This window comes from Neovison vison, chromosome 14, assembly GCF_020171115.1.
Source record: "Neovison vison isolate M4711 chromosome 14, ASM_NN_V1, whole genome shotgun sequence".
Lineage (NCBI taxonomy): Eukaryota > Metazoa > Chordata > Mammalia > Carnivora > Mustelidae > Neogale > Neogale vison.
This window is the reverse complement of record NC_058104.1, coordinates 188,317-211,376: the sequence shown is the minus strand read 5'-3', so window position 1 is coordinate 211,376 and position 23,060 is coordinate 188,317. Positions and strand designations below refer to the sequence as shown.

At 62.0% G+C, this 23,060-nt stretch overlaps 4 protein-coding genes across 5 annotated transcripts; 3 read left to right on the top strand and 1 right to left on the bottom strand.

Annotated features, from left to right (window-relative positions):
* Positions 1-35: 35 nt before the first annotated feature.
* On the top strand, positions 36-6,503 carry TBL3 (transducin beta like 3). Its single transcript, XM_044232590.1, has 22 exons — positions 36-124; positions 1,494-1,545; positions 1,632-1,727; positions 1,814-1,861; positions 2,028-2,169; positions 2,264-2,348; positions 2,433-2,603; positions 2,704-2,779; positions 2,851-2,944; positions 3,031-3,212; positions 3,307-3,448; positions 3,555-3,613; positions 3,696-3,799; positions 4,531-4,678; positions 4,769-4,999; positions 5,076-5,146; positions 5,226-5,382; positions 5,457-5,515; positions 5,757-5,860; positions 5,954-6,025; positions 6,109-6,267; positions 6,349-6,503. Exons 1-22 carry the CDS (start codon positions 84-86, stop codon positions 6,468-6,470), a joined length of 2,415 nt encoding a protein of 804 aa, XP_044088525.1. The 5' UTR covers positions 36-83; the 3' UTR covers positions 6,471-6,503.
* A 43-nt stretch (positions 6,504-6,546) lies between these two features.
* On the bottom strand, positions 6,547-11,097 carry NOXO1 (NADPH oxidase organizer 1). 2 transcript variants are annotated; one of them, XM_044232591.1, is made up of 9 exons: positions 11,053-11,097; positions 8,753-8,899; positions 8,573-8,653; positions 8,305-8,380; positions 8,003-8,180; positions 7,681-7,862; positions 7,481-7,585; positions 7,100-7,217; positions 6,547-7,017 (listed from the first exon to the last, which is right to left on the bottom strand). In XM_044232591.1, exons 2-9 carry the CDS (start codon positions 8,816-8,818, stop codon positions 6,705-6,707), a joined length of 1,119 nt encoding a protein of 372 aa, XP_044088526.1. In that variant the 5' UTR covers positions 8,819-8,899; positions 11,053-11,097; the 3' UTR covers positions 6,547-6,704. The 2 variants fall into 2 exon arrangements, with proteins under 2 accessions (XP_044088526.1, XP_044088527.1); XM_044232592.1 differs by lacking the exon at positions 11,053-11,097 and having other exon boundaries at positions 8,305-8,377; positions 8,753-9,873.
* A 392-nt stretch (positions 11,098-11,489) lies between these two features.
* GFER (growth factor, augmenter of liver regeneration) lies at positions 11,490-14,051 on the top strand. The gene is made up of 3 exons (XM_044232593.1): positions 11,490-11,854; positions 12,181-12,377; positions 13,238-14,051. Exons 1-3 carry the CDS (start codon positions 11,594-11,596, stop codon positions 13,398-13,400), a joined length of 621 nt encoding a protein of 206 aa, XP_044088528.1. The 5' UTR covers positions 11,490-11,593; the 3' UTR covers positions 13,401-14,051.
* Positions 14,052-15,324: 1,273 nt separating this feature from the next.
* On the top strand, positions 15,325-21,374 carry SYNGR3 (synaptogyrin 3). Its single transcript, XM_044233953.1, has 6 exons — positions 15,325-15,405; positions 15,484-15,544; positions 16,333-16,703; positions 19,337-19,574; positions 19,722-19,864; positions 19,944-21,374. The coding sequence occupies exons 1-6, from the start codon at positions 15,325-15,327 to the stop codon at positions 20,151-20,153; spliced, it is 1,104 nt and encodes a 367-aa protein (XP_044089888.1). The 3' UTR covers positions 20,154-21,374.
* Positions 21,375-23,060: the final 1,686 nt, after the last annotated feature.

Sequence of the window (23,060 nt, the reverse complement as noted above, 5' to 3'; positions counted from 1 at the left end):
CGCCATCTGCGGCGCGCCGGCAGTGAGGAGTGGCGCCCGTGTTTCCCTCACGCGGCGGCGGCGGCGGCGGCGGCGGCGGCGACATGGCGGAACCCGTGGCGGGAGTGGGCCGCTTCAAGGCCAAGTGAGCCGGGGCGCTGCGGCTGTGGATGCCGCCCAGGGAGGGAACGGGGTTCACCGCCCGAGTGGCAGGTGTGCCTGTCCTCGACCGGGCGCCGGTTCGGGTCTGGGGAGAGCCTGAGGGCGGTGTACGAACTGGTCCGCGGGAGTCGTGTTGCTTGCGGTATTACAAAGTGCGGAGCCAGTGTCCGTTAGTACAGTAGGAGCCGATCGGGGCTTGTGGGTGAAAAACTAAAGGAGGAAGGGGCGGGCTGGTCCTGGACCCTGCGGGTCTCCCCGAGCCTCCGGTGTTGGGCCCCGGGGCAGGCTGCGCGGGGCTCTCACCTCCTGTCCCCTTCAACGTGGAGCCGGAAGATAGCTCAGGAGATGGGCGTCCGCTGTGGCCCTGGAGGCCCTGAATCCTGGGCTGATTGAGTAACCCAGGGACCCTGGGGAACATCTTAGTACGCAGGGCCCCCGTTCAGGACGGACTCCTCTCCCGGCCGAGCTCGGTCTGATGGAGTAAACGCGCTAAGCAGCTCATTTCCGTCAGTGGGAGCGATGAACACTGCCGAAGGGAAGGCTTGGGGTCAAGAGCGTGTCTGGGCTCGGTGGTTGGGGGCTCCATTTCATGCGGGCAGCCAAGCCTCCCAGTGAGCCAGGCGCCAGAGGAATCGGGGAGGAGAGACCCACGCCACCGACGGGGAACAGCCTGTGTGGCAGGAGCCTTGGCTCCTCCAAGTGAGGGTCTTAGAAGCACGTATGGACAGGGGAGGGTTTTAAGGCAGGGTAGTGACGTACACGTGTGTGTTTGGGAAGGCCTTCTTGGCAGCCGGTTTGAGGCAGTGGATGGGGGCCGGGCGATGAGGCTGGAGCAGCTGTCCAGATGACTCTGCGGTGGCCTGGACCAGCGTTGAGGCCATTGAGAGGGGAGGGAGGAGGCAGCGTGAGGCTGCAGACATGAGTGCTACTTGGGGAGTGGGAGGAAGGAGCTAGGGTAGGGGAGGGGGCAGGAAGCTGTTGAGGGGGGTGGTGCTCTGGGCTGGTCTCCTCTGCTGGTCCCCCAGGCTGGCCTCCCACCGCCTGCAGGGGGCCCCCAAGGTCTGGAGTACTCTGCTGCGGGAAGACCCGCCTCCTTGCCTGGACTGCCTGAGAACCTGGTGTGAATCCCTGCCAGCTCTGGGTCAGGCGTCCTCTGTGACACCCCCCTTAGTGCTGCTGACCGAGAAGAGTGAGAAGAGCCCCCTCCAACCCCCTGCATCCCAGCCTCTGCCTGGGAACTCCTCAGGGGCAGGGGCCTCTTGGGTTGAGCTCTGGGAGAGCACCCAGCCCAGTGCTGGGCGCTGAGGGCCAAGGGGTGGGTGCCTCACTCTTGAACGCTGTTCTCTCTCTAGCTATGCCGTCGAGCGCAAGATCGAGCCGTTCTACAAGGGCGGGAAGGTGCAGGTACCGGCCCTGGGAGGGGCAGAGTGGTGGGACGGGCAGGGGCTGCTGAGAGCTGCTTATCTTGGCTGAGACCCTTCTGTCCCCAGCTGGACCAGACTGGGCAGCATCTCTTCTGCATTTGCGGTACCAGAGTCAACATCTTGGACGTGGCCTCGGGGGCCATCCTGCGGAGCCTGGAGCAGGTGAAGGTGGGAAGAGCCAGGGCAGTGGGCTAGTGTGGAGGGAAGCCTGTGCTCATGGCGCTCTGTGTGCTGACTCTTGCCTCTAGGAGGACCAGGAGGACATCACTGCCTTTGATCTCAGCCCTGACAATGAGGTATATGGGGCAGGGGCAGGGGAGGGGTAAGAGTCCAGGGCTCCGTACTTCTCATGAAAATTTGAATTTGGGTCACTGAGGACACACCTCTCCCCTCCCGGCTCTCCCAGCCTCTCCCAACCTCTCCCAACCTCTCCTCTCCCGTCTGAACTGCATCGCTCTCTAGGTGCTGGTCACAGCCAGCCGGGCACTGCTGCTGGCTCAGTGGGCCTGGCGAGAGGGCAGTGTCACCCGCCTGTGGAAGGCAGTACACACAGCTCCGGTGGCCACCATGGCCTTTGACCCCACTTCCACACTGCTAGCTACAGGTAGGCCCCTGGCGGGGTGGCTGGGCCCCCAGAGGGCACACAGTCACGGGTCTTCAGACACACCAGCCCCTTCACTTCAGACACGTTCCCACAGGCGGTTGTGATGGGGCAGTGCGTGTCTGGGACGTTGTGCGGCACTACGGGACACACCACTTTCGGGGCTCACCAGGGGTCGTACAGTGAGTAGAGGACAGCAGAGGGAGAATGGGGCCTTATGGTCGGAGTCACGCAACTCACCTGCTGCCCCCGCTCCCTGCCCGCAGCTTAGTGGCCTTCCACCCGGACCCCGCACGCCTGCTGCTCTTCTCCTCAGCTGCAGACACCACCATCCGTGCATGGTCGCTGCAGGACCAGTCGTGTCTGGCCGTGATGACTGCCCACTACAGTGCCGTCACCTCCCTGACCTTTAGCGCTGATGGCCACACCATGCTGAGGTCAGCAGCCAGCTGCTCAGGCCACGGTGGGAAGGGGAGGGCCACCGCTGAGACTGGGGACTGAGGTGGCTGTGTGTCCCCCCCCCACCTCCACCCCCAGCTCAGGCCGTGACAAGATCTGTGTTGTGTGGGACCTGCGGAGCCACCAGGCCACGAGGACTGTGCCAGTGTTTGAGGTGGGGATGCCAGGGGGCCCGGCCAGTTGAGGGGAGGGGGGTGCGGCTGCCTCTAACCGGCTTATCCTCAGAGCGTGGAGGCCGCGGTGCTGCTACCGGAGGAGCCGGCACCAGAGCTGGGTGTAAAGTCCAAGGGCCTGCACTTCCTGACAGCTGGAGACCAAGGTGCGCGTGCCCTGGCCAGGGTGGGCAGCAGGGGCTGGGGGCGGTCGGTGGACTTGAATGCCAGCAACCCACATCCCCCCACACAGGCCTGCTGCGTGTGTGGGAGGCAGCCTCTGGGCAGTGTGTGTACATGCAACAGCAGCCACTAGGCCCCCGGCAGGAGCTGACCCGCTGTGCTCTGGCCCGCTCTGCCAACCTGCTCCTCACCGTCACCGCCGACCACAACCTGCTTCTCTACGAGACGCGCTCCCTACAGTTGCAGAAACAGGTGAGCGCTGCCCTGCTCAGCCCAAAGCCCAAGGATGCCAGCCCGCCTCTCACGCGGGCTCTGACCGGTATCCCTCCGCCCCCCCCCCTCACAGTTTGCCGGCTACAGCGAGGAGGTGCTGGATGTCCGGTTTCTTGGTCCCGAGGACTCCCACATTGTCGTGGCCTCCAACAGCCCCAGCCTGAAAGTATTTGAGCTGCAGACAATGGCCTGCCAGATTCTCCACGGCCACACAGGTCAGGGAGCTCATGCCCTCATGCCCATGCCCCCAGCACTGCATCCTGGGCTGGAAAGTCCTCCTTTACCATAACTGATGACCTTCTCCTCCCTACTTTTTCCCAGACATTGTCTTGGCACTGGACGTGTTTCGGAAGGGGCGGCTCTTTGCCAGCTGTGCCAAGGTGGGGCATCTGAAGTGTGAAGGTATGGGTCTCCATGGGGGAAGCCCAGCCCGGGCTCTGTCCTCACCTCTTTGATTCCCAGGATCAGAGTATGTGTCTCTGGAGGATGAACAAGGCTGGCAAGGTGACCCGTGTGGCTCAGGGCTCCGGGCACACACACAGCGTGGGCGCCATCTGCTGCTCCAGGTAAGTGGTCAGGGCTGGGCTCTGTGTTGTTTCAGAAGCCCAGACCCTGCTAATGGGGTTCCAGCTCAGGGAGATGTGGATGGGGAGGCTTCAGCTGTGGTCTTTGAGGCTCTGGGATAGGGATGTGTAACGGAATGCTGGGGACCCCCAGGTGCTCTTGGAGGTCAGAGCTCCTCAGAGGTGCTTTTGGGGCTGGGTGAATAAAAGGGGAGAGGCTCGGGGTGCGTGGGTGGCTTGGTTGGTCGTGTCTGCCTTTGGCTTAGGTGTGACCCCAGCATCCTGGGATAGAGCCCTGCGTCAGACGTCAGACTTCTTGCTCCGAGGAGAGCCTGTTTCTTCCTCTCCCTCTCCCCTTCTCCACTGCTCATGCTTTCTCACATTCTACCTCAAATAAATAAAAACTTAAAAAAAAAAAAAAGGCTGGGGGAGGCTTCAGAGTAGGAAGAATGACACTGAACAAGGCTTAGGTAGAAGACACATTCCTTGCCAGGGTAGGGGGTGGTGTTGGGGTCATGTGACCAAGTCATCAGGTATGATGGACCAAGGGTGGGTGGTGGGGGCTCTAGTAGACAAGTGGTCCCAGAGGGGTGTGGGGGTGACAGGGGCTGTGTGCATCCAGAACAGTCCCCCTGGTCGGGGCTGTGGTCCTGCAGGCTCAGGCTGTGATGCGCTAGCAGACAGGGCTGGCCAGGGCTCAGAGGGTGTCTCCCCTCCCCCACTTGTGGCCTCAGGCTGAAGGAGACCTTCCTGGTGACAGGGAGCCAGGACTGCACTGTGAAGGTGTGGCCCGTCCCTGAAGCCCTGCTGTCCAAGGGTGCAGCCCCAGACGGCGGTCCTGTCCTTCTCCAGGCCCAGGCCACACAGCGCTGCCATGACAAGGTGATGGCACAGTGGGGCAGGGCAGGGCCAGGGCTGGGCCGGGCCCTTGCTGGGATGGGGGTCTGAGCTGCCATCTGCTCCCATCACCAGGACATCAACAGCGTGGCTATTGCCCCCAACGACAAGCTGCTGGCCACAGGCTCACAGGACCGCACAGCCAAGCTCTGGGCTTTGCCACAGTGCCAGCTGCTTGGTATCTTCTCAGGCCACCGGCGCGGCCTTTGGTGTGTCCAGTTCTCACCCATGGACCAGGTGCTGGCCACAGCCTCAGCAGATGGTACCGTCAAGCTCTGGGCACTGCAGGACTTCAGCTGCCTCAAGGTAGGCGGCCTAGCCCCCTCCCCGGCCCACCCCACTGCCCGGCGTTGTCTCACGTTCTCCGCTCCCCGCCCTGCAGACATTCGAGGGGCACGACGCTTCGGTGCTGAAGGTGGCCTTCGTGAGCCGTGGCACCCAGCTGCTGTCCAGGTGAGCGGGCTAGGGATACAGGTGGGGGTGAGCTGCAGGCTGGGCCCTGGCTCTGAACCCCTCCCGATCCCAAACCCAGCGGCTCCGACGGTCTCCTAAAGCTCTGGACCATCAAAAACAACGAGTGTGTGAAGACCCTGGATGCCCACGAGGACAAGGTCTGGGGGCTGCACTGCAGCCGGCTGGACGATCGCGCCCTCACCGGCGCTAGTGACTCCTGTGTCATCCTCTGGAAGGTATGGACGTTCAGGGGCTGTGGGACTGGGCGGGGCTGCATCAGGGTGCCCTTCTGACCTCGCGGTGACCGCAGGATGTGACCGAGGTGGAGCAGGCCGAGGAGCAAGCCCGGCGGGAGGAGGAGGTGGTCAAGTAAGTCTGGGGGTCCCTGTGCAGTTCCCTTGAGTGACACCATGTGTCCACGCTTGGGGGGCATACGGGTGTCACCCCTGCTTTGTGGCATGGAGAAACTGAGGCTTGGAGCTCAGCACAGCTCCGCATCAGTGGATGCTTCAGGCCGGGCCACAGACTCCCGAGCCAGCCCCTTGCTGGCTCTGCCTTCAGTCCCCACCAGGTCCCCCAGTGACCCTGTCCTCCCTCCTCCCCACGCCAGGCAGCAGGAACTGGACAACCTGCTCCATGAGAAGCGGTACCTGCGGGCACTGGGCCTGGCCATCTCCCTGGACCGGCCCCACACTGTGCTCACTGTCATCCAGGGTCAGTGCTGCCTCGGGCTCTGGGGCAGGGGGAGGAGCTTGGGTCCGTCTCGTGCCCTTCCCTGAGGCTCGGTTCCCACCCCCCATCCCCCAGCCATCCGGAGGGACCCCGAGGCCTGCGAGAAGCTGGGAGCCACGGTGCTGCGGCTGCGGCGAGATCAGAAAGGTCTGGGGCGGGCGGGTGGTGGGGCGGTGGCCGGCTGGGGCAGGGCAGCCAGCGGGTAGGTCCGACGGTCCTCGTCCCCGCAGAGGCCTTGCTGCGCTTCTGTGTCACGTGGAACACCAACTCGAGGCACTGCCACGACGCGCAGGCCGTGCTGGGGGTGCTGCTGCGGCACGAGCCCCCGGAAGAGCTCCTGGCCTACCCAGGCGTGCAGGCCTCCCTGGAGGCCCTGCTGCCCTACACCGGTACGTGGGCCAGGCCCGGGGCAGGGTGGGAGCAGCCGGCCAGCTCCCACGGAGCCGCTGACGCCCTGTGTCCTCCCCCAGAGCGGCATTTTCAGCGGCTCAGCCGGACACTGCAGGCAGCCACCTTCCTGGACTTCTTGTGGCACAACATGAAGCTGCCCACCCTCCCCGCGGCCCCCTCTGTGGCTCCCTCAGCTCTCTGAAACAAGCAGAAAGCAGTCCTCCTCTGCCCGGACTCCCCGTGTGTGCACTGTGTCTCGCCCCAGCCCCCAGCCCTGACCCAGCAGGTCCTGCCCCTCAGCACAGATACTAGCTTGTGCCTCAGTGGAAGAGCTTTACTCGGGACATGGGGGAGGTTGGTTTCCTGGCCCCGCCAGTCAGAGGTCCGACCCTCGGATAATCCTCCCACGGCTGTGGTGCCGGTGGCCCGGCTAGCATCAGTCCCCCCCGGGGTCTGGAGCTTTGGTCCTGCCCTCTGCGCAGCTCCACACGCCCTGGAGAGGGTCCTTCCGTGCCAGCGCCCTGCGGGTGATGGTGCAGCAGCGGGCCTGAATGGCGCTGAGTGGAGGGTGGGCGGGCACCATAGGGGGTAGCGTTGTCCCTTGGGGGATCTCAGGGGGACGTTGGGGATCTCCCACCGTGGCCTCTTCACTGTCCTCCTGGCGGTGGAGCCCTGACCCACTCAGAAGCGCGCCCAGCCCCTCTGGTCGCAGCACTACAGCGGGGAGGAGACCGCAGCGCCCGCCGAACCTGCGAGGAGGGCGGGGTTTAGAGCGTGCTTGATCCTGCCCCGCCCCGACCCTGGGCCCCGCCCAAGCCCTTCGCGGCGCACCTGCAGAGCCACCAGCCGCGATCCGACATTTCCAGCACGCGCACCCGCGCTCCAGCAGGCACGGAGAGTTCATCTGCGTGGCTGCTCTCATAGGCTTGGGAAGCGCAGAACTGAGACCCTGCGGAGTGGGTATTTGGGGGTCACTGTGGGGCGCCGGGGGCCAGGGCCCTGACCTGTCCCATCTCCTCCCATGGAGTCACCACTTTCAGGCATCCCCCTGATGATGGGGGCCACTCAAACCCACTGGTGCTCCCACTCAGTCTGGGGACCAAGTACACTGTCCCCACGTCCAGTACTCGCTTGGCTGTTCCCTGTGGCCCGGCTTTGCCACACCCTGCCCAGTGGTAGTGGCTGGCTTGGTGTTGGGGGATGGGTAATCACCACTGCTCCCCAAGGGCTGCTGTTGTGGGCCAGGGGCTGCTTCCTCCAGGTACGGAGCAGGAAACCACGCTGTTTGCTGGTCTTCGTTCACCACCAGCCACCAGCCTGTGTGCAAGAGGTACATGGAGGCTCAGGCCCCCCCAAGCCCGCTCCGGTCCTGGGGGCAGAGAGTGAGCCTTCTCAGTCCTGCCCAGCCCCACCTGAGGGGTGTCGCAGCAGCACGTCTAGGACCTCCTGGGCCCGTGTGTGGAAAGGGCGGCCTTGCATGTCCTGGGTGCTGAAGGGCTGCAGGCATCGCAGGCTCTGAGCCTCCAGGCCACGGATGGCCAGGGTGTCCGTTGGGCGGCCTAGGGGCTCTTCAGGAGCTGGCAGGATCACCAGACTGGGAAGGGTAGCACGCAGCAAGGGGTGGGTAGGAAGTGTGGTAAGGGCCTGCTGCCCCTCCCCAACCCGCCCAGTCTTCCCTCCTCCCCCATCCCCCAAGTACTTTCGCAGGCAGGGAGTTGGGGATGAGTGAGGCACCTGCCAGCTGGCAGCCTGGGCTCCAGGTCCAGGGGTTGCGGTGCAAAGAAGTTGCTGAGCGCTGGGCTCTGGGACACACGCGCAGCCACGGTCAGCAGTGTCCGGGAATAGGTCTCCAGCAGCCGCAGGCGAGCCAGGCCGCGGCCTGTGCGCCCCCCACGCACCAACAGCGATGCGTCTGCGGGCACAACGGGAAGGGACCATGGGACCGCCCCAGGGTTCCCTCCACCAGGTCGCTGGCGCCCCTGCCCCTCCCGGGATCCCGATCCCGCCCCCGCCCCTGGCCTTGCAAACAGCCTCACCGGGAAGCTTGGGGAGAACGCGGTCGGATCTCCGCAGTAGGCCCGCCTCTACGGGGAAGGTCTCCTTGAGGATCTTCTAAGGGAGAACCAGCGAATCAGTCTGAGTTCATCAGAGTTCACCTGTTCCCTTGGGAGGGTGAGGGTTCCTTGCCAGGCTTGGGGGTCGCAGGAGCTGGACGCCCTCGCGGGCGCAAGGACCAACACCCAGCCAGGGGCCACTAGAGGGTCAGTCCGCTGGGGCAATGGGGTTCACCTCAGGCTCACTCACATGGAGCTTCTTGAACTCCTCCCAGCTCCGGCGCACGAAGGTGTCGCTGCCGTCCGACCAGCACACAGAGAAGGCAAATGTCTGTTGGGACAAAGGTTGGGGGCACCTTGGAGGGTCTGGGCCAGGAAATCCTCCCTTCTTCCTTGGAGGTGGCAGGGACACACACCACCCGCATCACACCTGATGCCGCGCTGTCTGGACTAGGGCTGCTGCACACACGGACACCGGGTACCGGGGGCTGGCCATTGCTGGGCTGCACTGGTCACAGTCCTGGGCTTCTGGAGCTGGTACTGTGTGGCCTAGGGTCCCACTGTGTCCTGGCTCACACTGGGGTGGCGGGGGGGGGGAGAAGGAAGGGAGCTCCTGAGCACCCGGAAGACTGATTGGAATTCCCCAGGTATGCCCCAGACCTGCCAGGTCCTCGTATCGCTGCCCTGCCCCTGGATCTTTCCCAGCTTCCTCACTGTGCCCAAAGCAGATCTGAGAGACAGGATCACAGGGCTTGAGAGGTGTGTGGGGGCAGGGTGGGGCAGAGAGACAGTAGAGGGTGGGGACTGCAGCCTGAGTCCCTCAGGCAAGAGTCTGGCCAGTGCGAGGAGGTGGTAAGCAGAGCCATCAAAGCGCTGCGGGCCTCCCGAACCCCTCCTGGCTCTCCCACACCCACTGGGGTGCTGAGACTAGTGGAGCCTCCTCCAGGGCGTGCCTCATGGCTCTTTGAACTCAGCTGGGAACCTGACTGCTGTTGTCATCAGGAACCAAGGACCCAGTGCTGAAACCTTTATGTACTTTGTTTGGTTTAATACTCACATTGCAGGAAAGGTCTCTTAATGTTTCCAAGTCATGGGAGAGGAAATTTGTATTAAATGGGTAATTAATGTCACTTCTTCTGGATGTGTTGGTGGGGGGGGGGGGCTTGCAGGCTCACCCTGGCGGTTCCCCCGTGGTGGGAAGACTTGGGGCAGGACAAAGAGGAACCCTCTCTGCTGTGGCTGGCACTTGGCAGGGGACGATGGGGTGATTAGGACTGTTTTTTGAGAGCTGCCTCTGAATTCATGATTTTATCACAATTTACTGCAAACACAGCCTTCGAGAGCAGAAGCCACCATTCCCCCACTAACTAGGGTGAAGACGGCTTGGGCCCTAGAATCCCCAGACAGGGGGTACTCCGGTGCCCCACGTCTCTGGGCTGCTGCTTTATAGCGAAGTCTTCCAGACCTACATCCAACCCTGGCATACATTGGCTCTATCTGCTGTTGGGGCCACCAGCTCTAGGTTGGGAATCCTACCCCAAGCTGTCCAGGGAGGGGTTAGCCTCTAGGGCATCCCTCCCAGAAATCACCCTAGCCTTGACAAAGGGCCTTTGTGCGCCTGTCCTACCAGCGCTCTCAAACCTTTCCTGGTCTTGGCACAGGCAATGAACACCTGCTGACACAGGCCTCAATTGCAGACTGCCTTCAGCCCAGCTGTCACGCTCTCTCAACCTCAGTGGGGGCCATGCTGTGGTCCCAGCTGGCCTGGCAGGGGGCAGGGTGGGGCAGACACTGCTCCCCTTGAAGATACGGAGAAAAGCTGGGAGAGGGCCTGTTTATTCACGGCCAGAAATCTCTAGAAGGGTGCTGAGGCCCCCTCTCTGCCCCAGCCGAAAGCCCCTGCTTCACACCCCAGCAACCCTGGTTCCTTTCCATTCTCTCTCATAGACCCCAGGCTCATCTATCCCTTGGACGACCCCCACCCCCCCGCCCCGTGCTCCTCACTAGCTCCTATGAAATCCACTTTCCAGGGGAGTCTTTGCAAAACACAAAGGGGATCCGCTTGGGGTAGCCCTGCCCCAAATTGTCCTTCCCCATGGTCCTTAAACCCCCAGTTCCCATGCAGGCTGACAAGGCCCTCTGTGTGCTCCTGCCCACCTTTGGATCTCTCCTCTCAGCACCTTCCTCAGGTCCCCTCCCACCCGCCTTTCTGCCCATGCCCACCTCCAACCTTGGCCGTGACTGCCCTGCCTCAGCTGATTATTCTTCCTTTAGGCCTCTGCCTAAGTGTCATCTCCTCAAGGAGACCTCCTGGATTTACCATGCCTGTTCATGGTCCCCCCATTTGTCAGGGAATATTCGTTAGTGTGCCACTTTTTTGTTTTGTTCTTGCTTTTTCCATCTCGACCACTGGACAATGAGCCCGGGGAGGAGGTCCAGGACGGATCTTGCGCCCCGCCCTGGTCAGGCCTGGACCCGCACTTGGAACCGATTAGACACTACACAAGTATTTGCAGGCTGAATCAGTGTACATATAGAAGCTGCGGCCACTCGCGACATGGCTATTAACCCCTTCAGGCAGACTTCCGGATCCAGGCTACGCGGTGCCCTTAGGAACCCAGAGACCCGCCGGCGCCCGTTGTCGTGGCGCCGGCCGCCCGGGCGGACCCGCGGGACCCAGGCCCTAACGCGCGCGGCGCTCTGTGCGCTCACCGCGCCACCCCTTGTTACCAGGGCGCCGCGCGGCCGGCCTCGGGACGCGCCCCAGCTGAGGGCACAGAGCCTGGCCGCGGGCACGCGGGGCGGTCAGAGCGGAGCGATGGGGGCGTCACGGCCCGGAACACGGGCTTCGCCTCGGCCGCAGGCTGAGTCCACGGCGCGGCCGCGGCGTGGTTTCCACAACACGCTGCTCTTCTACTGGAGGAAGCGGGAGCGCGGCCACGGACGACGCAAGTCAGGCTCGGGACGCGGATCGAGGCCCAGGGGCGCGGCCAGCACCCGGGTTTCCGACCCCGCGCCCGCGCCGGCCAGGACCCCTGCCTCGGGCTCCGCGGCCCCTCCCGCGCACGCCGCGGACCAGAGCCCCACCCCTCCGCCGGACCCCGCTCCGGCCCCGGACCCCGCCCCCAGCTCGAGCACCGCCTCCGCGGCCGCGGCGCGCGCGGCCGGCTCCTGTGGCCGCGCCCTGGCGGCGGCGCGCGCGCTGGCCTGGAGACCGACTTGGAGGCCCATCTGGAGGCCGAGCTGGCCCGGCAGGCATTGCGCGGGCAACATGGCGGCGCCCGGCGAGCGGGGCCGCTTTGGTGGCGGGAGTCTCTTCTCCTTCCTGCCCGGCGGCGCGCGCTCGGAGGTGATGGACGATCTGGTGACGGACGCGCGAGGCCGGGGCGCGGGGCGGAGAGATGCGGCCGCCTCAGCCCCGACCCCAGCTCCGGCGCCGGCCTCCGATCCTCAAGTCGCCGAGGACACCTCCCGGAGGCGGCCCTGCCGGGCCTGCGTGGACTTCAAGACGTGGATGCGGACGCAGCAGAAGGTGCAGATGCCCGGGGCGGCCACCTCTCCTGGTCCCGGCCGCCACGCCTGGTTGTCAGGCGTCCGCGCCCACGTCCCGAGGCCCAAGCCGAGCGGTCCCGCGGGCCCTATGCCTCACAGACTTGTGCCCTCCCCCGCCAGGGGGCTGTCCCTAAACCTTGTCCCCAAGGGAGGCCCGGCCTTTAGGGTTTCAGCCACGCGTGTGGCGGATCGGCGGCCGCAGGGCTGTCTCGAGTCAGTGGGCCTCTGGCTGGGGTGGGGAAAACGGGAGCTCTGCGGGCTTCCTCCGGGGAGACGAACTGACCCTTGGTCGACCTCCTTCCGCAGCGGGACAGCAAGTTTAGGGAAGACTGTCCTCAGGATCGCGAGGAACTGGGCCGGCACAGCTGGGCTGTCCTCCACACCCTGGCTGCCTACTACCCTGATCTGCCCACCCCAGAACAGCAGCAAGACATGGCCCAGTTCATACATTTATTTTCCAAGTTTTATCCGTGTGAGGAGTGTGCTGAAGATATAAGGAAGAGGTAAGTGTGTCTGCATCGTCCATAGGCCGCAGAGCAGTGCCCCTGGAGCCGGGGCCTGTCGCCCCCACCCCACTGATGTCATAAAGGGGAGCCTGGAGAAGCAGGTGCCTGGTGGCAGAGTAGCCCCAGCACAGACCACCAGCACTGGGCACTGGATCAACCCAGCGGTCTCCTTTCCTCTAAGGGCCAAGCTGCATGGGGCTGCTGCTCCAGAGGCTCCCAGCCCGGCCTCACTTAGAGAGTCCCTTGCTGAGTCCTCCTGGAGGCTCAAGCAGGTTCATGAGCCCACCTTGCCTGACGTCTGGAGTAGGACTGCCGATTTTAAGGCCTTGAGAACCCACTGGTTTTAGGAGCTGCCTTTTCCTCACTGGGGAGTCCAAGAGCTGTTGTTTGGCACCTCTAAGTGTTTCTGCGCTGAATGTGGGGGCCAGGGCAGTTAGAACAGCTTTCTTGCTGGGCGGAGGCCCCAGGGCCCCAGGTGCTAGAAATAGGTTTCCTATTAGGCCTTTGTGTGGCCCCACCCCTTAAACACTGCCCGGGGCCAGGGATGCTGGGGTGAGGCTTCCTGATTGTTATGAGGTTATAAAGTTGCATCATTGGTGTCTTAATCCCTTGCTTTGAGTCCTGGTCAGGTTTGGCCAAGCTCCCCAGGTAAGGGTTGAGCAGGCCTAAGAGCGTGCCAGTATGGGAGGGTTGCAGGGCTGCGTGTGTCTCTGTCTCAGAGCACAAGGGTCCTCCTCGGTGTTGCCAACAGCAGCGCCCCAGCTCTCCTGCTCGGATGGAGCAGGCACAGAGCTGGTGGGGCAGGGGTGGTGGGACCGCTGCCTGTCCCGCCTTCCACCTGCCCCCCCTCCCCGCAGGATATGCAGGAACCAGCCAGACACGCGCACTCGGGCCCACTTCAGCCAGTGGCTGTGCCGCCTGCACAACGAGGTGAACCGCAAGCTGGGCAAGCCCGACTTCGACTGCTCCCAGGTGGATGAGCGCTGGCGCGATGGCTGGAAGGACGGCTCCTGCGACTAGGTGGTGGCCAGCAGAGCTGTGGGACAGCAGCCTGGGCCTCCGGGCAGCCTGGCCAGAGGGGGTCAGGGCACTCATTAAAGTGCGTCAGAGCCAGAGCCTGTCGTGTGTCAGTTGGATGGTCCCCAGACACTGCTCAGGGGCTCCTTCCCTCTTAGGTTTGGAGGAAAAGCGGGGTTCCTGCTGCAGACACCCCAAGGGCTCCTCCTCAGCCAAGGCCCGAGGGGCTGCAGATGAAGGAGGCAGGAACAGCCGGGTCTGCACCTCCCATTCAGGATGCGGCCTCCTGCTCACCCCACATCCTGGTGCCCGCTTCCCCGCACAGAGAGGTGACAGGCCTGCCCAGGCTCCCTGTCCTGCTTCTTGAGGGCTAGGCTGTTGTCTCCTTACCCTGTAGCAAGAAGGGACGGCGGTGGTGCCGGCAGCTCCGTGGGCCCTGTGCTTTCTGCGACTCAAGGAAGGCCTGGGGGCTGAGCTCTCCTCCTGGGTCAGTGCCTGCAAAGCGAGCACAGGCAGGGTGGCTTCCCCGGCGGTCCCACTGGCACTGCTGCCTGCTTCCTGTCCAGCACGTATACCTGTACCAGGCCTGTCAAGAGGCTTCGCGGGGCCACTGTTCTCAGAGCTCGAGACCAAAATAAAATGGTAGAGAAATGACTAAGGGCCTGGCTTTGGTGTGTTTTGTGCTGGGACTTCTGGTGACAGACAGGGCCTGCCCTTGCTGCTCCGCTCAGCTGCCTCCTTTCATCCAGGTTCTGCTCCGGAGGAGGAAGACAGGGTCCCAGGGTGGGAGCAGCCTGGGAAGCCCCAGGAACAGGAAGGAAGCCCAGTGCTGGAGCGGAGGGAGGGTCAGGGGTGAGTGGGAGGTCAGATGGCACGAAGTCTTCACGTCCCCAGCAAGGACTCTGTTTTAACACCCACCTCTTGTGACCGGAAGGTCTTGGAGGATTTGGAGCCGAGGAATGGCAAGATGACTTCTGGAAGGTTCTTCTGGCTGCTGAGCTAGGATGAGGCAGGTTTGGGTGGGAGCAAGGGAGGGCAGGCACCCCCCTGGCAGCTGAGTGGGAAGCTTGCCCAGGATGGGTCAGAGAAGATCGACAGAGTTGACTGGGGGGTTCGGGCCCGAGCAGCTGGGAGGATGAAGTTGTTCGCAGTATCCATGCTCTGGAGAACACTATAGGCAGAGCAGACATGGGGTGACTGGCGTGTAGCTTTTGGCCCTTGCCAGGTCTGCCCGGCCACACGCCCCCAGGCTTGGCTGCCAGCCCACACGGCCCAGCAACGGTGTGTCCATCCCTGCGGTCATCACACATGGGTCCTCTCTCTCCCTGTGGTGTCTTAGTCCCTCCCTTCTGCACGGCTCCCTCCGCATCTTCACCCAGCGGGCGCCATGGGGGTCCTGGCTTCAGCAGCACCTTCCCAGAGAGGACAGCAAGGCAAAGAAACTGGAGGCAGGAAGCAGCCAACAGAAATCGCTCTTCTCTCCTCCCCTCGAGGGACTGTTCCCAGCACATGGCTTTCTTCTGGCCTCTCCCATGTCACCTGTTAGTCGGAGAACCAGCCAGCTTCTCCAGGGAAGCCGTTGGCTCAGCAACATGGCACCTGGAGATGCTCTCCTGTCCTGCCTCACTTCCCTTTTCCCCTAACTCTGGCTTCCTGGAGGTTTCACCCCCCAACCCGGGCTAAGACAAGTGGGACTGTAGTTCAAGGGGAGGGTCTGGCTCAAGCCGTCAGGACTCTCACGGAGGGACTGGGCAGAGAGGGAGGAGAAAAGTCGCAGGATCATGCCCGTGGGCTCCCAAGGTTCATAGATTACAGGGGCTCACAGGGTTATAAGAGGAGAGAACCCTAAAAGGGTGGTAAGAAGGGCCTGGTGAAACAGGGACATAAGGAGGGGGTGACATCCGGAAGCATTTCCAGGAGGGTGGGCATGTCTGAATCACCCTGGGACCAAAGGGGGAAGTGGCCGCTGGTCAAGATCGATCGGGAGCTGTCACTGCGTCTGGCGTTGGTGGGTGACACTTCTGGCCACAACTGCCCTGGGGTGGGACCCACAAGGGGCGAGCCCGGCGTCCCCTTCTGTCCACAGGAACAGCATGACCAGGGGCTTCCTGATGTGCTGGAAGAACTCAGCCAGTGGTCCACGTGCAGTACGAAGACAGAGGTAATCAGTTCCTTCCGTCGTCCATGGGGCTTGTGAAGGGCCTGGCACTGTAAATGCTCAGCAAAGGCAGACGTTTCTTGCAATGCTCTGGACAGTCATCTGGGACCCTGCCAGGCCGGCCAGGAAGGAGCATGAGGGAGGGACCCTGTCAAGCTTGGGCTGCGGGAGCTGCTGAAGAGCCCAGCAGGGGCCCCCATCTTTCATGCTTCTTCCCATCCCTGAGCCCCAAACTAAACATGCCAGCCACAAATCAGTTGGGGAGACTCAGGAGTGTGAAGGGCTCAGTGAGCGCCCTTGGAATGACAGCATCTGGCCACAAGAGAGGAGCAGAGATGTCCCAGCTCCCACCCATGCTGGTCTGTGTGCTTGACCTCCTGGACAAGTGCCCCTGGGGGACAGAGGCCTTCTCCCTCCCTGACAGGGAGGCTAAAACCCTGATGGAGAAGCTGGGGTTGCAGTTGGGGTTATAGGAAAGGGCCCAGTAACTGATCTCTGGTCTAAGGGGAACCTGGTTCAGGGAGTCGGGTTCCCCTTCCCTGAGGGCTGGAGGGTGGAGCTCCGCTCATTGGGAAGAAGCTGGAGGAGCCCTTGGACCTGGGTTACCCCTTTACTCGAAAGGGCCCAGCTCCCATGGGCGGGGTCAGGTTTGTCTGTCCCTTCCCCTGGCTGCAGCACGGGCTGACTCCTGACTTCTCCTGTATGGGGCGGTGGTGGACTCAGTCCCCAGCCCCCCAGTGCCCCTCTTGGGGGCTTGGGGGTGGTCTCCCATCTCAGACCCGGCTCTAGCAGGTGAACGGGGGGTGGGCGGGGCGGCGGAGCGAGGGATGGGCTTCAGTCCTGCACGCGGACCAGTTGGCGGGGGGCACGGGCTCGGCCCCGCCCCGCGCGCCCCCGTCGCGGCCGGCGCGCGCTCCCGGGAGGCGGCGGCAGCAGCAGCAGCACCAGCAGCTTCGGCAGCACACCCGGGCGGCCTCGGGCGGGGCCGGCCGGCCGGACGGACAGACAGACCGAGGGTGCCGGGGGCGCGCGTCCCTCCTGGTCCGGCCATGGAGGGAGCCTCGTTCGGGGCGGGCCGCGCGGGGGCCGCCCTGGACCCCGTGAGCTTCGCGCGGCGGCCCCAGACCCTACTGCGGGTCGCGTCCTGGGTGAGTGACCCCGGCCCCGGCCCCCGCCCCGGTCTCGGGTCCCGCCTCGCCTTGCATCCCACGTCCCTCCCTGCTACCCTCGCCCCTCGCCCCACGACTCCATCCTCGTCCCCGCCGGCCCCTCCCCCGCCGGCCGCAGGTTGGGGTGACGTCACCGGGCTGGGCGCGCCCACCTGCGGGAGGGGGAGGGGCCGATGACAACCGCCGGGGACCTTGAGAGGTCACCGCCCGCCGACCCCATCCTCCAGTTCTTCCTTAGGTGTAACTCAGTCCCCTTCTTCTGCCCCCGCCCCGTTTTTCCTGTCCTCACGACCTGGAAGCGGACACAGGGGCGGGGACGGGATTGGGTTTGAGCCCTCAGCCTCAGCACGAGGAGGGGGCTATGGGAGCCGAGTATTACCAATTGGCGCTTACACCTGCTTCTCCCTCACACACACCCTCCAGGCTCCTTCCAGGGGAGCTGGCCCTTTCCCAGGCCCTCCAGGTGCAAGTGTGTGTGTGTGTGCCCGCACGAGGGGTGGGGGTGCTCTGGGATCCCTCTGGGTGGGGCAGCAAGAAGGAGCTCTGCCCGGGGAGGGCTTCCTGGGGGTGGTGTGGGAGGGGCAGATTTGGGGACAGCCTAGACTACTGGGGCATCCCTAGGCCAGGTGGCCTGCTCCTTTTTCCCACCTCTCCAGGCAGGAGAGAGGAGAAGGTGGGGTGGGGATCTCTGGGTTTTATTTAGCTGGTGGCTCCTGCCGCCAGCTGCACGGAATGGCTGGTCTTCAAGGAGAGCAATGCCCAGGGTGGGGTGACTCGGTGCAGATTAGGAAGTAGGACCCCTATGTTCTGGTACCAGCTCGGGTCTGACTTGTGGACCGCTCTGGGCTGACGTGTCCATGCCCTGCACCTGGGTTTCCCTCTTGACTCCATTTCAAGGAGCTGGAGAGGGAGAGGAGAAATCAAGTTGAAACTGGAGATCTTTTTTTAGAAACACAGGGCTACCCAGAGCTAAAAGAGCAGCATCTGATTTAAAATGATGATGGTCCAGAAGCGTCTGGTTGGCTCAGTCTTTTTTTTTTTTTTTAAGATTTATTTATTTATTCATTTGACAGAGAGAGATCACAAGTAGGCAGAGAGGCAGGCAGAGAGAGAGAGGAAGGGGAAGCAGGCTCCCCGCTGAGCAGAGAGCCTGACGCGGGACTTGATCCCAGGACCCTGAGATCATGACCCGAGCCGAAGGCAGCGGCTTAACCTACTGAGCCACCCAGGCGCCCCTGGCTCAGTCTTTAGAGCATGTGACTCAGGGTCATGAGTTCAAACCCAACGCTTGGCATGAAGCCTACTTAAAAAAAAAAAGAATAAAATGACTATGGTTTACTGCCTACCTGCCTTCCAGCCCTTGTGGTAAGGGGATGCTGAACTTGAGAGTGAGCGAACCCCAGAGATCAAGAGTATCGCCCCTCCCTTTTTTTTTTTTAAGATTTTATTTATTTATTTGACAGAGAGGTCACAAGCAGACAGAGAGGCAGGCGGGTGGGCAGGGTGGGGGGAAGTGGGCTCCCTGCTGAGCAGAGAGCCTGATGCAGGCTCATCCCAGGACCCTGAGATCACGACCTGAGCCAAAGGCAGAGGCTTAACCCACTGAGCCACCCAGGCGCCCCAAGAGTATCGCCTTTTTAAAAAAGGAACTATCTATCTATCTATCTATCTATTTATTTATGTGAGAGAAAGCGAGAGAGCAAGCGTGCACGAATTGGGAGACAGGGGGAGAGTGAAAATTTCGAGTATACTCCCCTTTAAGCATGAAGCCCTCCTCGGGGCTCAATCCATGACCCATGAAATCACTACCTGAGCAGAAATTAATAGTCAGATGTTCACCCGATGGAGCCTTCTAGGTGCCCCAATAGTATCGCCTTTGAGCCCAAACACTTACGGTGCTATTAATCAGCCACAGGAGGCTATCATCCCTCCGGGCCCCACCAAGGGTGATTGCTGCTGGGCGGTCGTTATTTTCTCTGGCCCCAACACTCCACGAACTGGACCTGTTACTCTATTTGGCATGTTAGGAAGCAAGGCCACACAGCTCCCAGATGCTGAGGGTGGGTTCCGTGCAGGGCCTGGGTAACAGCTTTACCACTGTCCCTGCGATGCTCCCCCCTGTGCTCTGGCCCCCCTCTTCTCCACACCCACCTACTGGAACACTGGTCCAGGTGAAGGCTCCTGTTCCTACAGTGTCTAGGGGACTGTGCAGAGATCCTGTGGGCCCCACAATGTGCCATGGACCCAGTCTGTCAGCCCCGTCTTTTATCAGCCAAGTGACTTCAGTAATTGAAGCCCCAATTTTCCCATCTATGAAGGGGATAACAACGGCCCCCCGGTGGTTTGGGGGGAGGATTCTAGGAGGAATGCATGTAAAGTGGCGTTTTTAAGCATGGTGCTTGGGCATAGTAGATGCTCACTAAATAGCAATGCTGTCCATAATTTTAAATACCCGAGGGAGGTATTTAGAGGGGTGCCCGAAGACCCCATCCACAGATGGGGCCTGTGCTGCTGGGGAACGAGGGGACAGGCCAGAGCACGTGAGCAGTCGCGCTGGTGACCGCGGGGAAGGGGACCACCGCAGGGCCCTGAGCGCCGCCCGCCGCCCGCAGGTGTTCTCCATCGCCGTCTTCGGGCCCATCGTCAACGAGGGTTACGTGAACACCGACAGCGGGCCCGAGCTGCGCTGCGTCTTCAACGGGAACGCGGGCGCCTGCCGCTTCGGAGTCGCCCTCGGCCTTGGGGCTTTCCTAGCCTGCGCCGCCTTCCTGCTGCTCGACTTGCGCTTCCAGCAGATCAGCAGCGTCCGGGACCGCCGCCGCGCTGTGCTGCTGGACCTGGGCTTCTCAGGTGGGCGGGCCGGGCTAGGGGGCGGGCCTATGGGCTCCGCGGGGCGGGGCTAGCCCGCGATTTCCGAGGCGCGGCCGGGAGGTGGGCTCTAGCTTCGGGGGCGGGGCCTGCGCGCCGGCCTCCCGTGACCCTCACGCCTGCGCGCAGGGCTCTGGTCCTTCCTGTGGTTCGTGGGCTTCTGCTTCCTCACCAACCAGTGGCAGCGCACGCCGCCCGGGCCCGGCACGCTGCAGGCGGGAGACGCGGCGAGGTCCGCCATCGCCTTCAGCTTCTTCTCCATCCTCAGCTGGGTGAGTGCGGCCGGCGGGGGCCGGGCCGGGGCCGGGGTGGGGCGGGGTCGGTGCTGGCTGACCCCGGGCTCCCCCTCAGGTGGCGCTCACTGTGAAGGCCCTGCAGCGGTTCCGCCTGGGCACGGACATGTCGCTCTTTGCCACCGAACAGCTGGGCGCCGGGGCGGGTCAGGCCTACCCTGGCTACCCGGTGGGCAGCGGCGTGGAGGGCACCGAGACCTACCAGAGCCCTCCCTTCACCGAGACCCTGGACACCAGCCCCAAAGGGTACCAGGTGCCTGCCTACTAGTGGCCGGCAGGCCCCCACCGGGGATTGAAGGCTGCCCCCAAGCCAGAGTCCAGGGTTTCCTGGGACCTCCCTCAGGTCCTCCTGGCCTAGCGCCAGGGACAGAGAGGGTGGCCACTGTGGGCTGTCTGGGGCCAAGAGAGGGTAGCCCCCAGGGTGCCTAGGCCGCCCCCCACCCCAAGTTCACCCTGTCCCCTTAGTTGCTGAGCCCAGGCCTGAGGTCCTGAGGAGGTGACGGTGCAGCCCTGGACATGTATCCTCCAGCCTCTAGTGGATCGGCCTGCAAAGGGGCCATTCCCCTCACGAGCCAGCTAGCCCGTGGCCCACCTGTCCACTCTGGGGTCAGGGGTCTAGCCGCCCTCTGTAGCTACGTGCAGGGGCTGTCCCCGGGAGCATGGGCACTGCTCTCATCCCATGTCCCTAGGGGTAGCGACAGTCCCTGGTCCTGTGGTGGTGGTTCACCCCATGGGGCTGTGTGCAGTCTGTCTGGAGCCTCCATCCGTTTGCTCTCACGGGTTCGCTAGAGTAGCCTGGTCCTGTCGATGTTGTGATTGTGGTCAAGTCTTCGGACTTCACCTCGTAGTTCCCCGCAAGCAGCCCCACTGCCTGTGGCCCCTGCTCCTGCCCCTGTCGCCCTTGGTCCAGGAGTCTGCCCAGATGTGGGCACTTGGGGCTAGGAAGGCACAACATGGTTGTTGTTGCACCGGCCCTCTCCTCAAGTAAGACCTTGCTTGAGGGAGGCTTGGGCACTTGGGTGCCTGGCAGGACAGGTGCCTCACAAGGAGGGAGGCCAAGAGTCTCCATGTACCCACAGTGCCCCGGACACGGCCCATCTGTGCAAACCCCTTTACCCTCAGCTTCCTGGCCCAGCCCCTCAACAGCCTGCCCTGCACCCCGTTTTAAGGTACAGCCTGAGGTTGGGGTCCCTCTGCATAGCTGACTACTCATGCATCTCTCAAAGCTGGCTTTTCACATCATGTCACTACAGAACGTTCTCGCAGACAGGCACCTCCCTCTGGAGTCCCGATTGCGTGGCTCCCCTGTACGTTGTAGCATAGACAACTGTGTGGGTATTTAAGTGAACATGTTTACAATTTTTGTATATATGGATCTTTCTCTCTCTCTTCTGAAAGAACACTCCGTGATTGTGTATCTCCCGTGTCCCATGTTCCAACCGCAACTTCTTTACAATAAAAGACTGTAAGTGAGTTCACGTGGCGCAGACGCTCGGCTCGCGGAGTCATTTCTACCCCTGTCCCTGTGGGTGCCCGAGGTTGGGATCTGCCCTCTCGGGGCCCAGAACCCAGGAAGGGGCAGCAGGTGGAGGCCAGGCCGACGTCCACATTCTGGGGATTCCTGAGGCTCCCCACGCACATCCGGCCGGGCTGCTCCTGGGTTGCTCAGAGCCAACCCTTGGAAACGCTGGGGAGACGCCCACCCCTGCTCCTTTTTAGAACAGTGGGACTAGGAATTACTACTTGCAGTTGCACATAGTTCACAGTTAGTTCATTGGTCTGCGACTGTGAACTTCTTTTGTGCTACTCCCGCGTTCTTCAAGGATAGTTTTCCTGCGACTATAAATGTGAGGTCCTGTTCCTTAGAATTTTGAAGGTCTTCCCTGTGTTATCTTTTAGGATCCCAGACTATTGACGAGAGCAGTGGTAACAGTATGATTCGTATTCTTTAGCGGGTTGTTTTTTCCTCTTTGGTTGAACATATTGGGATTTTTTTCTAAATTGTGTTCTGTCGAGATGTAGCTTTTTAAATTTTTTTTTTTTAAAGATTTTATTTATTTGTCAGAGAGAGAGAGGGAGTGAGAGCGAGCACAGGCAGACAGAATGGCAGGCAGAGGCAGAGGAAGAAGCAGGCTCCCTGCCGAGCAAGGAGCCCGATGTGGGACTCGATCCCAGGACGCTGAGATCATGACCTGAGCCGAAGGCAGCTGTTTAACCAACTGAGCCACCCAGCCGTCCCGAGATGTAGCTTTTTAAATAATTATTCTTGTTAGTGCTTTTTTTTTTTTTTTAAGATTTTTTTTTTATTTGTTTATTTGACAGACAGAGATCACAAGTAGACAGAGAGGCAGGCAGAGAGAGAGAGAGAGGGAAGCAGGCTCCCCGCTGAGCAGAGAGCCCGATGCGGGACTCGATCCCAGGACCCTGAGATCATGACCCGAGCCGAAGGCAGCGGCTTAACCCACTGAGCCACCCAGGCGCCCCTTGTTAGTGCTTTTTTTTTTCTGAAGATTTTATTTATTTATTTGAAAGAGCGTGCAAGCAGGGGAGCAGCAGACAGAGGGAGAAGCAGGCTCCCTGCTGAAGACTCGGTCCCCGGACCCTGGGATCATGACCTGAGCCGAAAGCAGATGTATAATTGAGCCACCCAGGGGTCCCACTTTTTTTTTTTTTTTAAGTTTTATTTATTTATTTGACAGACAGAGATCACAAGTAGGCAGTAAGGCAGGCAGAGAGAGAGGGAAGCAGGCTCCCCACCGAGCTGAGAGCCCAATGTGGGGCTTGATCCCAGGACCCTGAGATCATGACCTGAGCCAGAGGGAGAGGCTCAACCCACTGAGCCACCCAGGTGCCCCATCCCACTTTTTTTTTTTTAAATAACGATTTACTTTTATTTAAGTAAATCCATACCCACCGTGGGGACTTAACTCAGGACCCTGAGATCGAGTCACATGGTCCTCCCACAAAGCCGGCCAGGCACCTAGTGCTTGTTTAGTTTTCTTTCCTCACCCCACGGAAAAGCAGTCATTATGTCTCTGCATGTCGCCGTCTTTCCTGGGGCCCCGTCGGGTGCTCAGGTGGCAGGCTTGTAGAGCTACCTTCCGTGGCCCACCAGCTCAGCCTCTGGAATCTCCCCAGATTGGTCCTGTTTGTTTCCGAACCCATCCACTGGGAT